The following is a 14,817-nucleotide window of genomic DNA, read 5'->3' on the forward strand; positions in this document are numbered from 1 at the left end:
TAGAATAAATACTTTTTACATATAATACTTTCAATATTTTACCTCTTATTTCTTTTATTATGTATTACTTATTTCTTTTAGTATGTATTACTCTTAAGTCAACAGCTATCTTATTGCTGAACTATACTCTGAGTCATCATCTACTTGCTAAATAAAATGTTTTTGTTATTATTGCTGTTCTTATTACTACTATTATTTAGCAACACCACTAATTCAATGCTCCTAAGGACCAAATACCAAAGTAGACACTTTATTTAATGATATCTCATTAATCATTGCAATCATCTCAAGAAAAGTGTTTATTCATCTCAATTAACCAATGAGAAAATGGGTTATGTTGTAAGCTATAGGCTACAAAGCTAGAAAGTCAAAGAACAGATTCCAACCTCAATATGCCTATTTCCCAAACCTGTGTCTTTATACTATTTTGATCAAAGGATGGTATGCATTTTAGGCTATTATAGAATGATGAATTAATTATAAAGTTCTTCACATATACAAATGCTGGTTTCACATCAGATTTTTATTTATTTATATATGTGTGTATGCATACACACACACACACACACACACACACATATAAAACCTTTATCCTTCCTGTATGTCTCCCACAGCTAGCCAACAACTACACAATCTTACTTATTTTGGTATGGAAAGAAATGAAAATATAGCAAAATTGAAATGAAGTTTGTGAGCTACTCAAAAGAATTCCTAAGTTATGGCAAATTATACTTCAGATATAACCCCTTATGTATTTTTAAGGGGTTAATAAAAGATGAAGGAAATTACATGTGCTTTAACTACTGTAAAAATTTTTGAATATAAATTGCCCATATTAACATTATATAATAATGTTTTTTAGCCTGAAAGAAGAAATCACCTTATGATTTTTCTGTCATTTGTCTCCAAATAGAGAGACAGTATAAGAAAACAATAACAACAAAATACCAGGACAAAGGTTTTTAACCTTTTTTAAAAGAAGAAAACACTAGAAATGGGGATATAGCTCAGTGACAGAGTACGAGGTGCTTAGCATGCATTAGGCCCTGGATTCAATCTCTAGCACATGTTCACAAAAATGAAAAACAAGTAAAACAAAACCTGATCTCACATGTTTTTTCCAATAAAATTTAGTGTCGTTTTAAAAAACATAGTTCTATTACAGAATAACAATCTGTGTATATTATATATAGAAAGACATTATTTTTAATAGAAGGAATGCTCTGAAAGTGCTTCTATTAATTCATCAATCAGAACTCCTAACGAATATAGGACAAGCATGAACATTCCAAAGAATCCTTTTTAAGAATCATTACCTTACTTTCTCTATGGATACTTTTATTCTTTCTCAAAATGTCAATATTAATACTCGCCTTATAAACAATTCACATGAACACTTGGGAGGTTTAAATTAAATTCTCCAGGCTTCAATGACTAATGAAAATTAATTGCAGAATATCAGTTGTTGTTGTCTGGAACTCTTAAAAAATCAATATTCTTTCTTTTTTTTTAAATTTTTTAACTGTGACTAAATCAACAGCTTAGTTGCTAAAAGAGATTAATCATGTTGTTCAAATTCTTCTACACCATATCAAAACACTCAAAATACTAAACAATAAATTATCTTTAGTTGGAAACAGACAAAATAGTTTAAATTTATTTATTTAAAAAAATTTTTTAGAGACAGGATGTTGCTACATTGGTTGGCCTCAAACTTCTAGGCTCAAGTAATCCTCCTACCTCAGCCTCCCAAGAAGCTGGGATTTAGATGCACCTCACCACACCCATCTAGAAACTGATTTTTAAATTCTTTCCTATGGCTTTCAAGTCACAAATCTAGTCCTGGTTTTCTACAGGTCTTTGAATCATCAGTAAAGATCACAATACTCCTATGACTATTTTCTTTGAAAGAGAGAATAAAGAACAAGGAGTTATTTTAAGTGGGGGAAAGGTCTTCATTTTTATGTGCACACTGAAAATGGAAAACACATTTTAGTAGAGCATCAAATTTTGTTCAGTTTATCTCCAAGCTGTTTCCTTTTGATTGTTTATAAATGCTTCCCCCGCTCCAATTCAAAGTAAAACAACAACTTTAAAAACATATAAAGACTATTTTGAACAACTCTGCAATGAAAAGTCATTAAAGCAGAAATGATATACATATAGATATATAACAGTTATGGTTCTGAAGTTCAGAAAAATGTTTGTGTAAATCTTATAAAAATTAAAAATTTTACTAGTTGCAAACACAATGAATATCATGCTAATTTTGTGGTGTCAAGTACATAAAAACATAATTCTATCTGTACCTAAAGAATTAAAAAATTATAGCAATCAGGAATATTTATGGGTTAAAAAGTCATTAGTTCTTCAAAAAAGCTGGCAGATTCACAGTGGTTCATCATATACCTGATAATTTTGATATATTTCTTTATGTTCCCAGATTATTTTTTGTTAATTAAAGTTATATTCATGGGGCTGAGATTGTGGCTTAGCAGTAGAATGCTCATCTAGCATGTGCGAGGCCCTGGGTTTGATCCTCAGCACCACATAAAAATAAATAAACAAAATAAAGATATTCTGTCCAGCTACTTCTAAAAAATAAATATTAAAAAATAAATAGGGCGGGGTTGTGGCTCAGGGGTAGAGCACTCATCTTGCGCAAGTGCGGCCCTGGGTTCGATCCTCAGCACCACATAAAAATAAATAAATAAAAATGAAGGTATTGTGTCCAACTACAACTAAAAAAATAAACATTTAAAAAAATAAAGTTATATTCATAGGTACTTACCTCAAAAATAAAAAGTATAGCATCCAATTCCTCTCTTTGAGACTTGTGACCTAATATATTTTATAGAAAAAAATATGCATATTATTTTGTACTCATTAAATAACAATCACTTAATAAGCTTAAAATATTTCAAGCACTCGCCAGGCATAGTGGTGCATGGCCATAATCCCAGCAGCTCGAGAGGCTGAGTCAGAAAGATAGCCAAGTTCAAAGCCAGTCTCAGCAATTTAGTGAGACTCTAAGCAACTTTGAGAGACCCTATCTCAAAATAAAAAATAAAAAGGGCTGGGGATGTGGCTCAGTGATTAAGCACCCCTGGGTTCAATTCTCGGTAAATAAATAAATATTTCAATAAATATTTCAAGAGTTTTTTCAGTGATTCTTTAGTAAAATATTTAAAGCACACTCCACTTACTGAGAAGACACTATTCACAGCATGCTCTCTCTACTCTTGAGTAATTAAATTTAGGTTCTAGGGTTAGAGCTATAGGTCAGTGGCAGAGCACCTGCTAGTATGTGTGAGATCCTGGGTTCAATCTCCAAGACCCTTCCCCTTAAAAGTGGGTTCTACATATTTACGTCTAAAAATAAATCATCATATGTTGTAGAAACTTTAGATGAGTTGCAAAAAATGAAAACATAAAAATGATATTCAAACATGTTGGGCAAAACAAAGAAAATAGGAAGGAGAAAGATAAACCTGACCAGAGAAAAAGCAAATCTAAGCCTTCATGAAATAATAAGGATAGTAATATTAACCCATTAGTTTTCTTTCAAATTCATGTCACTAGACCCAGAAAGAATATGTGAGAAGGATAACAAAAACCTGTCTGATAAAAAATAAATAAATAAAGTAATAGTAAAATCCTGAAGTCCAAGAGCCTCTTTTTAAGTTATGATAATTATTGAAAACATCAACATAAGACAAAATATATGTTAACATCTTACCTTTCTGTTTAAGACTAGCTTCAATAGTCACAAAATTTTCAAAGAACACATAGTATATATGTGAAAAATGTTGGTCAAAAAATTGTTTAAGATCGATAGATTCTGCATTCTCTGAAAAAAAAAAATTAAAGTTTTTTGTGATTACTATGTCCATAAAGGTTAAATCACATTTAACAAATATATTCAAGTTTCCGTCAAAGAATTGCTCCAAAAATTCTATCTTATTAAATATTTGAGAAACATATTTGTCTATACCTTTGTTTTCACAATTTTAGTCTTCACATATTTTAGCTGTGATTAAAAAAAAACTGATCAAATCATTATTTTAAACACTCTTTTGCATATTATTGTATCCTGTAAGTTTTTTGTGACATCTCATTTATGGAATTTTTCCTAGACTTCCTCTTTTGCTTTTGCCAGTCCAAATCATAGGGATGGATGCCTCTTTCCTCTATTCCCTTGGATTCTCTCCACTTTCTCCTATAGGAATAACAATGTTTCAAGCAGCAGTGTTGAGCAAACAATATATAATCAAATGTGATTTACTATGAATAATGTAAATAAATTATTTTTACTTTATTACATTCATATTTTAAAATGGAAATAGTCACCTTGATATAGACTGTATTACCTACTAATAAGCAAAATAGCACTACTTTATCTTGATTGGAATTAGGACACACAGATCCTCTCTTGACTGTTCACAGTTAATACCTTAAAATTTTTCATAGAACTCAAAAAATAAAGGCTAACACAAACTAAATGCTTCCTAAACACTGGACACTTGCCTAAGTACTTCACAGAATTTAAATTCTATAGTCCTCATAGCAACACTATGAAATGAGTACCTTATTCTATTTTATAGGCAAGGAAATAGAGAGAGTTTAAGCAACTTAATTAGCAAGAAGCAAAGTCAGGATTTAAACACTAGGTACACCCTATATCTAGTGTTCATATTCTTAACTTCAATGCTATTTGACCTCCAATGTAATATAAGAAAAGACCACTGGTAATTTACCTATTATCTGCCAGTACAAAAACTGTCATCAAATGCTAGTCTAATATATTTTATAGAATTATCAAAAAAAACACACATAACAGATATATATAAAAAATATATTCTGATTTATTCCTCAGAGTAATTTAATAAACATAAAATTAGAATGAAATACGCTGTTATAATTACAATCTAGATTTCCTGAATTTAATGCTTTAAACACAATTAACATCCCAGGACAAAGAAGAAAATGAGAACAATAACAAACCCAAACAAAAATTCAAAACAAAACAAGAGAAAACATGAGTCAATCCAAGATTTTGAGACATGACATAAGAAGTCAAAATATCCTCTTAACTTCCTTCCCATATGGCATATTAACAAAGCCTGGAAACTACATACTTGCTAGTGCAAATAAAAAAACATACCAGATAAAAATTAGGCTAATTTATTTCTACCCTACATTTATTTATAAAGAACTATTACAAAGTAAAAACTCTTAAGATATTTTTGAGCAGGCATGGTGGAGCATGGCTGTAATACAACAAGTTAGGAGCTGAAGCAGGAGGATAGCAAATTCCAGGCCAGTCTGGGTAATACAAGTAGATCCTCAGCAACTCAGTGAGACACTGTCTCAAAATTTAAAAAAAATAAAACGTACTGGGGATGTGGCTCAATGGTAGAACACCCTGGGTTCAATCTCCAGCACCAAAAGAAAAAAGTTTTTTTTTGTTGTTGTTGTTGTTGTTCACCAATTCACAAAATATATATGATGGGGGAAGAAGACAAACAAGGTAGACAAAATATATGGGGTTTTTACCTTTTTAATAATAATTCCTTCCAAAACAATAATAGAAGAAAGGAAAATGGAGTAAGAAGGAAATGTAAAAAAAAGATTATGGAAAAAATTCCACCAATTTTAAACTCCAATCATCCATTCTGTTTCTCTTGCTTCTATGACTTTTAGTGAGTTCTAATTATATCATATGAGCTATTATTATTCTCCTACAGATGCTGTATAGTCTATAGGAGCATCAAGAATTCCTTAACTTCTTTTATGCCCTTCAAAATTTTAATCTAGGGAAAGTGTTTCATGTAGCAACAAGCTGATGGTCAGTACTTTTAAAAACAAAAAGAGTTTAAGAACTCAAAAATTTTCCCCAGGGGCTGGGGTTGTGGCTCAGCGGTACAGCGTTTGCCTGGCGCGTGAGAGGCCCTGAGGTCTATCCTCAGCACCACATAAACTAAATAAATAAAATAAAGGTATTGTGTCCAACTACAACTAAAAGTTAAATATTTTTAAAAATTTCCCATTTTCAGAAATACTTTGGAAGTATTTGTGAGCTACTATTTCTTTAAAGAAACTAAGTGATTCACCATAAATATACTTTCTACTACATATTTTAAAAGACATTTGAGCACTATAAAACATACGTAACTAAAAATTGCAAAGGACAGAGGTCAACTTTCCTAACTTTAAAGTTCAGATATTGAATATTTCCCTATAAAAGTAACTAATCCAAAATGAAAATTCAACAAATTTGTATCATCATTCTTCTTCATTCATTAAAAACAAAGAAACAGGGGGCTGGAGATATAGCTCAGTTGGTAGAGTGCTTGCCTCGCATGCACAAGGCCCTGGGTTCAATTCCCAGCACAGCCAAACAAATAAACCAGGTGTAGTGGTACAGGCTGAGGCAGGAGTATTGCAAATTCAAGGCCAGCTTCAGCAATTTAGCCAGGTTCTCAGCAACTTTTAGCAAGACTAGTCTCAAAATAAATAAAAAGGGCTAGGGATGTGGCTCAGTGGTTAAGTGCCTCTGAGTCCAATTCCCTGTACAAAAAACAAAAGAAACAAGCAAACAACAACAAAACACCATTTAGATATGCTTCTCAAATGATGGTATCAGAATACTCTGACCTGTGTCATAGTAATCCACTTCTAATGAATAAAGTACTAAACATTTCAAGCCATTGTTTTAAAATAAGCAACAATCATGGATCCAACAACATAGTGAACTGTCCTAAGACAAATTAACCTTTCACTGCAAACATAGAAATGGTGAATAAAAACAAAAAAATACAAGCTCAAAAAATAAAAACGGGGAGAAGTGAAGAAGAAAAGAGAGGAAAATAGGAAAGAAGGTCACAGGATAAAGAAAAAGGGGACAAGCACAAAAGAGGATTATGATATGCTATTGAAATTTCATGATTAACAAGTAACAACAGAATGTATAACAGTCTAGAGGGCTAAAAAAAGATATGAAAAGCCTATCAAACTAACAGAAATGAGTAAAGAAAATCACCAAAAATGAATATAGTAATTTAAATACATATAAGAATAATGGAATTACAAAAAAAAGTTACTAAACTAACTCTACAAGAAAACTATAATCAAAAAAATAAAGCTATGAGGCATTTACTAAAACATACTCAAGTTTAAATTTCAAAATGATTAAAGGAATGAAATAAAAAATATAATTTAAATCCTAACAATATTGATTTTTCAACAAAGTACAAAGTAGGCAGCAAGAATTACTAAACTTAAAAAGGATCAATAACAAAGAAGCTTCAATTTCAAATGTGCATACATAATTTCAAAATATAAAAAGCAAAACCTAACAGAATTCTAAGGAGAAAAAAAAAAGGCATTTATTCCTGTGGTAAATTTTAACACATTTGTCTCATATATAACAGGTAATATTTTAATCCAATCTGAGGCCCAGAAGGGGTAAAACTAGTAATTATACAAAAAATCTGAACAACACAAAATAGCACTTTACATATAAAACTCTAAATCCAGCAGTTGAAAGTATCCTTTTCATGTAAAAAGGAATTATTGACAAAAACTGAATAAAGACACAAATTAGACAAAATATCAAGAATATCAGTACATACTATACTCTGATCAAAATGAAATAAAATTAAGCACACTACCTTAAGCTAACCCCCATAAAAAGGGAGGAGGTTGCTAGAAAGCAGTTTAGGTAACAGTCACAATCATTCATACAACCCAAGAGCCATTAGACTAGAAAACCTCACAATTCATAGAGCATTTGATAGATTAATAAGGAAAGTATTGCCTCAGGAGAGAAAATAATTAGCCTTAGACTGATCATTACTTCAGAGTCATCATAAAGGCAAAATGCTAAAGGATCACACTATTTCCAAATAACTGCAACCTACAATGAAGTTCAAGGAAATTTTTAGATATACAAAACATCCAGGTCTCAACAAGGTATACTTGTATAAATCCTTATACTTGTATATCTTGTGTACACTGATATAATTATATACCATGTTATCAGGTATACAATTAAAGATTACCAGATATTCAAAGAAGCAGAAAAACATAACTCATAATGAAGAGAATAATTAGCAAATCAAATTCAAACCAGAATTGCCAAAAATGTTGGAATGAGCACAAAAAGGCATTAAAATAGTTATATCATAACTGTCTTCCCCACATGTTCAAAAAGCTGAGATGGAAGACACACAAAAAATGTAAGACTAGGGCTGGGGTGGTGGCTCAGTGGTAGAGTGCTTAGCTGGCATGTGAGAGGCACTGGGTTCGATTTTCAGCACCGCATATAAATGAATGAATAAAATAAAGGTCCATCAAAATCTAAAAAATGAAAATATTTTTTTTAAATGTAAGACCCAATTCTAATTTCTATTTTTTTACACTTTTTAAATTACAATATTTGTTTTATACCTTATTTATTTATTTTTAATATTTATTTTTTGGTTGTAGTTGGACACAATACCTTTATTTTATTTATTTATTTTTATGTGGTGATGAGGATGGAAACCAGCACTTTCACACATGCTAGGAGAGCGCTCTACCACTGAGTCACAACCCCAGTCCCCCCAATTCCAATTTCTTTGGGTTAAAAACTAATGTCTAGGGTAAAAAGTAAAACTAGATAGAAAGAACAGCAGATTGACACTTTAGAAGAAAAGATAAATGAATTTGAAGAGACAGCAATAGAAGTTATTTATAAAAACAAACACACACTCATGGGCTGGGGTTATGGCTTGGTACAGTACATGCCCTACACGCACAAGGCCCTGGGATCAATCTGCAGCACCACATAAAAATAAATAAACAACAGATATTGTATCCAAAAAAAAAAAAGAAAACAAAAGCATACAAATAAACTGTGAAGACAAGTAGTGTAATATAAAAGTAACTGATTAACTCTTGAAGTGGGGGAGGGACAGAAAAATATATGGAGAAATAATGGCCCCAAATTTTCAAACCTGATGAAAATCACAAACCCAAAAAGTAAAAATTTCAAGAACAAAAAACGTGAAGAAAACCAAAGCATATCATAATCTAGTAGCTCAAAACCAATGAGAAAAATCTCAAAAGCAGCCAGAAAAAAAAAAAAAAGACATGTTAAAAACAGTAACTGAAACAAAGATGACATCAGATGTCTCATTAGAAACAACAACAACAATACTTTGAATAAAAGTACTTAGAGGAAAAACTGCCAAACTATAATCCTACATGCAGTTAAAGATATTTTTCATAAAGGCAAACTAAAGAATATTTTCAGACATACAAAAGCTAAATTAATTAATCACCAGCAGGCCCACAAACTACCAGAACAAATAAAGTCCTCCAGACAAAATGAAGTGATGAGCAGAAATATCAATCTACATAAAGGCACTTAAAACGGTAAAAAACTTTTTCAAAGACAAATGACTGTTTAAACAAAATAACAATGCACTGTGGAGTTTATAACAGACAAAAGTAAAATGCATGAAAATAAAAGTATACAGATCAGGAGGAGGAAACTGGAAGGACACTATCAAAAGATTTTTTATTCTATATGAAAAATAGTATAATCATAGTGGAAGTAGACTGTGATGTGTTAAAGATATATATACTGTAACTACAACAGCAATTATTAAAATAATAAAGGTAATGGTAATAAGCCAAGAAAGAAGGTAGTACAAAATCACAAACAACACTTGATTAATCTAAACAAAGTCAGAGAAAGAGAAATCAATGATCAGATAAAATGAATGAAAAACAAATTTTAGATGAATAAACTGGCAGAGACTCACAGACTAGATAAAAAAAAAAAAAACAGTCCCAACTATATGCTACAAGAAATACAAATTGAACACTTACATTTAAATGTATGCAGCTCATTGTATGATAGCTATGTCTCAATAAGACTGCTAAAAAATCTAACAATTACTTAATATTGATTCAAGACTATTTCTATCTATTGCAGGTACAAATGAAACCATATTCTTAGCACCACATAAAAATAAAGAAAATAGGGCTGGGGATGTGGCTCAAGTGGTAGAGTGCTCGCCTGGCATGCGCAGGGCGCTGGGTTCGATCCTCAGCACCACATACAAATAAAATAAAGATGTTGTGTCCATCAAAAACTAATAATATATATATATATATTCTCTCTCTAAAAAAATAAAGTCATTCTGTCCATCTACAACTACAAAATAAATAAATAAAATAAAAATCTAACCAAAATAAATGAATAAGAAGAAAAACTGGAAACCAAGGTATTAATAGGGGACTTTGAAAACTGATAAATTCCTGGGAATATAGAAGTTCACACACATGCCTAGAGTTATGAGCAAACTCAGGAATGATTAGAGAAGACTCTAAACTCTCACCTCTGGGTGACCTTAAGAGTCTATAGAAGCAGGAAATGAAGACTAAGGCAGAATTGTAAACTGGTTGAATGCCACAATACACATACACAGTCCTTTGGCAAAGACTGGAAGACTTACTGATTCCAAGTTCGTAATGAAATCTCAATCCAATCACTAACTGACCACTAAGTTGAATGAGTAAAGAATTCAGTAGTAATATAAACAAAAACTACAAAAATTATTTTAGTAAACTCATTAAAGGAACAAAGAGCAACAACAACAAATAAAAACAACAAACCTTAAAAAGGAGGGGAAATAGGTTTCCATAGTTGCCATATTTTATTATTTTAAAATGTCAAGTCAGAAAATATCTCTCACGCACAGGCACTGGACTTACTAGACAAACACTATAAACCATCTCTTAAATGTCAAAAACCTAAAGAAAAGCATGTCTAAAATACATGCTATTAAAGCAAAGTATGAGATGGCCTCTCACCAAATAGAGAATATCAAAATGACACAAAACTTTTAAAAAAGAAGAAAGAACTTTAAAAAAATATAATTTTTTAAAAAGTATAATAATTAAAATAAAAATTCACTGAAAAAGTTCAATAGTACACTTGAACTGGAAAATAAAAACATCATATTAAGATTAAATTAGGAGGAGGAAACAACAAACAAACTAACTTCAAAGAAAAGCTCAGAGCCTGGGTGAATGCTACCAATTCTTCCATAAACTAGAAAACACTTTTCAATTCATTCTATGAAAACTATTACAAAGAAACTATAGGCCACTATCCTTTTTGATTTTAAATGTAAAAATCCTCAAAAAAAATAGTAGTAAACCAAATCCAGACAGTTATAAAAAGGATAATGCCCCATGACCAGGTTGAATGTAAGTTTGATGAAAAAAAAATCAGTCAATGTAATATACCATATTAATATGAAGGTCAAAACTCACGTGATAATCTCAATATATTGACATGGGAAAGGCATTTAACAAAATCCAACATCATTCCATGCTAAAGACACTAAAAAAACTAGAAATAGAAAGGCATTCCTTTAATCTGATAAGGTCATCTATTAAAAAAAAAAAAAAAACTAACATCATGCTAAGTGGTGAAAGACTGAATACCCCTAAAAACATAAATAAAACAAAGATAATCTTTTTTGTCATTTTTATTTAACATTATACTAGAGATTCTACCAAGGCAATTACACATGAAAAAGAAAAGCCTTACAAACTGTAAAGATGTTTAGTATCTCTATCCACAAATATCATGATTTTGTATACAGAACACCTTAAGGAATCCAAAACCAACTCCACTAGTGATAACAAGTTCAATCAGGTTGCAGAATATCAATATGCAAAATCAATTATATTTCTATATACTAGTATTGAGGAATCCATAATCCAAACATGAAATTAAACAAGAATAAGATATTCAAGTGAAACTGAATCCCTTTCTCTCGCCATGCACAAAAGTTAACTCAAAATGGATCAAGGAGCTTGATATCAAATCAGAGACCCTGAACCTGATAGAAGAAAAAGTTGGCTCCGATCTACATACAGTGGGGTCGGGCTTCAAATTCCTCAATAGGACACCCATAGCACAAGAGTTAATAACTAGAATCAACAAATGGGACTTACTCAAACTAAAAAGTTTTTTCTCAGCAAAAGAAACAATAAGAGAGGTAAATAGGGAGCCTACATCCTGGGAACAAATCTTTACGCCTCACACTTCAGATAGAGCCCTAATATCCAGAGCATACAAAGAACTCAAACAAATTAAACAATAAGAAAACAAATAACCCAACCAACAAATGGGCCAAGGACCTGAACAGACACTTCCCAGAGGAGGTCATACAATCAATCAACAAGTACATGAAAAAATGCTCACCATCTCTAGCAGTCAGAGAAATGCAAATCAAAACCACCCTAAGATACCATCTCACTCCAGTAAGATTGGCAGCCATTATGAAGTCAGACAACAACAAGTGCTGGCGAGGATGTGGGGAAAAGGGTATACTTGTACATTGCTGGTGGGACTGCAAATTGGTGCGGCCAATTTGGAAAGCAGTATGGAGATTCCTTGCAAAGTTGGGAATGGAACCACCATTTGACCCAGCTATTGCCCTTCTCGGACTATTCCCTGAAGACCTTAAAAGAGCGTACTATAGGGATACTGCTACATCGATGTTCATAGCAGCACAATTCACAATAGCTAGACTGTGGAACCAACCCAGATGCCCTTCAATAGAGGAATGGATTAAAAAATGTGGCATTTATACACAATGGAGTATTACTCTGCATTAAAAAATGATAAAATCATAGAATTTGCAGGGAAATTGATGGCATTAGAGCAGATTATGCTAAGTGAAGCTAGCCAATCCCTAAAAAACAAATGCCAAATGTTTTCTTTGATATAAGGAGAGTAACTAAGAACAGAGTTGGGAGGAAGAGCATGACAAAAAGATTAACATTAAACAGGGACGAGAGGTGGGAGGGAAAAGGAGAGAGAAGGGAAATTGCATGGAAATGGAAGGAGACCCTCATGGTTATACAAAATTACATACAAGAGGAAGTGAGGGGAAAGGGGAAAAAAAACCCAAGGGGGAGAAATGAATCACAGTAGATGGGGTAGAGAGAGAAGATGGGAGGGGAGGGGAGGGGATGGGGGATAGTAGAGGATAGGAAAGGCAGCAGAATACAACAGACACTAGTATAGTAATATGTAAAACAGTGGATGTGTAACCGAAGTGATTCTGCAATCTGTATTTGGGGTAAAAATGGGAGTTCATAACCCACTTGAATCAAAGTGTAAAATATGATATGTCAAGAACTATGTAATGTTTTGAACAACCAACAATAAAAATTTTAAAAAAAAAGAAGAATGACATTATATCATTTTCAGGAAAATAGATGGAACTAGAGAGCATCATGTTGAGTGCAATAAAAGAGAAAGTCAAGGGTCACATATGTTCTTTCTTACATATGTAAGTTAGAGAGAAAAGGAACTACATAAAATGTAACCATTGGCTCCCACCTGTGCTTCTGTCATGACGGGTCACAGTCTGCTGCCCTCACCAGAATCAAGACCCCCAGTAATGCCTGATAGTGGGTTTTGAATCTCCCTAAGTGTAAACTAAATAAACCTCTCTACTTCATAAAAAAAAAAAAAAAAGAATAAGATATTCAAATTATCAAAAGGACTGCAAGACTTGTATGTTGAATACTATGAAATATTATTGGAAGAAATTATATTTATTATATTACATTATGTTATATTATACTACTGGAAGAAATAAGATCAAAATAAATTGAGACATTCTATGTTCATAAATAAGACTTCGTACTGTTAAGATAACAATAGTTCCCAAATTTTGTAAAGATTCAGTGTCATTTCTAATCAAATCCCCATAGGCTTTTTTGTAGAAATTGAGAAGCTGATTTTAAAATTCATTAGAAAATGCAAGGATCCCAGAATAGTCAAAACAATCTTTGAAAAGAACAATAAAGCTGGAGAACTGACAGTAATTAAGATAATGTGGTACTGAGTTAAAGACAGACATATAGAGCTGGGCATGGTTGCACATGCCTGTAATCCTAGTGGCTCAGGAAGCTGAGGCAGGAGAATCACAAGTTTGATGACAACCTATCTCAAAATAAAAAATAAAAAGAGCTGGGGATGTACCTCAGTGGTTAAGCATTCCTGGGTTCAATCTCTTACCCGCCTCCCCCCCAAAAAAGGACAAACATACACAACAATGAGCTGAGTTGAGAATACAGCAATAAACCCTTAAATTTGTCAATTATTTTTTACGAGGAGAAAGACAACTCAATGGGGGGCAAAAAATAGTCTTTTCTATTAATTTATTTTTTGTAAAGGACTGGTATATTGAACTGGAGTTAATCAACTAAAACAAAATATTTGTCCTTCACAGTCAGTTTGAGAGGCAGTGTCAACACAATAGGAAAAAAAAAGTGAAAAGCACCTGGATTAGTCTATACCCATTCAATAAGACAGTCCCCACTAAGGATCAATATAAGAAAGATCCAGCTCATCATCTCTAATTTTCACTCTTCTTTTAAAGCAAAAAAAAAAAAAAAAAAATCATTAGACAATAGTTAAGATCATCATATTCAAGTACAGTCAGTATCTAGGGAATTCGTTCACAGGCATAAATGTCACAGTATTGTCAAACCAAAATAAACTTCTCAACATACTCTATGTGTATACTTAACTTGTTGCAGATCTGTATTAATAGTAAATTAGAGCCCCTCTGCAGACTCTCCTTTGCTAGTAAATAAAAATCCTGAGGTTGAGGCCTGATAAATATTATGTTTGAAAAGTTTGGAGGACCACTGCCTTCTGCTGTCCTGTATTCATGTCTGTGCTCCTACCATTACCTTCACCCAAACTGCTCTTCTTTCACTTCATCCTAT

At 32.1% G+C, this 14,817-nt stretch overlaps 1 protein-coding gene and 1 non-coding gene across 7 annotated transcripts in view; one reads left to right on the forward strand and one right to left on the reverse strand.

The window, feature by feature from the left end:
* Ralgapa1 (Ral GTPase activating protein catalytic subunit alpha 1) overlaps positions 1–14,817 on the reverse strand; it is a 236,119-nt gene that overhangs the window by 204,343 nt on the left and 16,959 nt on the right. For all 6 annotated transcript variants that reach the window (XM_076850209.2, XM_076850208.2, XM_076850206.2 and 3 more), the window contains exons 2-3: positions 3,740–3,850; positions 2,792–2,841 (exon numbers count right to left, since the gene is read on the reverse strand). In XM_076850209.2, the coding sequence (XP_076706324.1) occupies positions 2,792–2,841; positions 3,740–3,850 (161 nt within the window). The remainder of the gene's footprint in view (positions 1–2,791; positions 2,842–3,739; positions 3,851–14,817) is intronic.
* Trnaa-cgc (transfer RNA alanine (anticodon CGC)) lies at positions 6,323–6,399 on the forward strand. Its single transcript has one exon. It is a non-coding gene; the product is annotated as a tRNA-Ala (tRNA).

The sequence above is a fragment of the Callospermophilus lateralis genome, chromosome 3 (assembly GCF_048772815.1).
Source record: "Callospermophilus lateralis isolate mCalLat2 chromosome 3, mCalLat2.hap1, whole genome shotgun sequence".
NCBI classification, from domain to species: Eukaryota; Metazoa; Chordata; class Mammalia; order Rodentia; family Sciuridae; genus Callospermophilus; species Callospermophilus lateralis.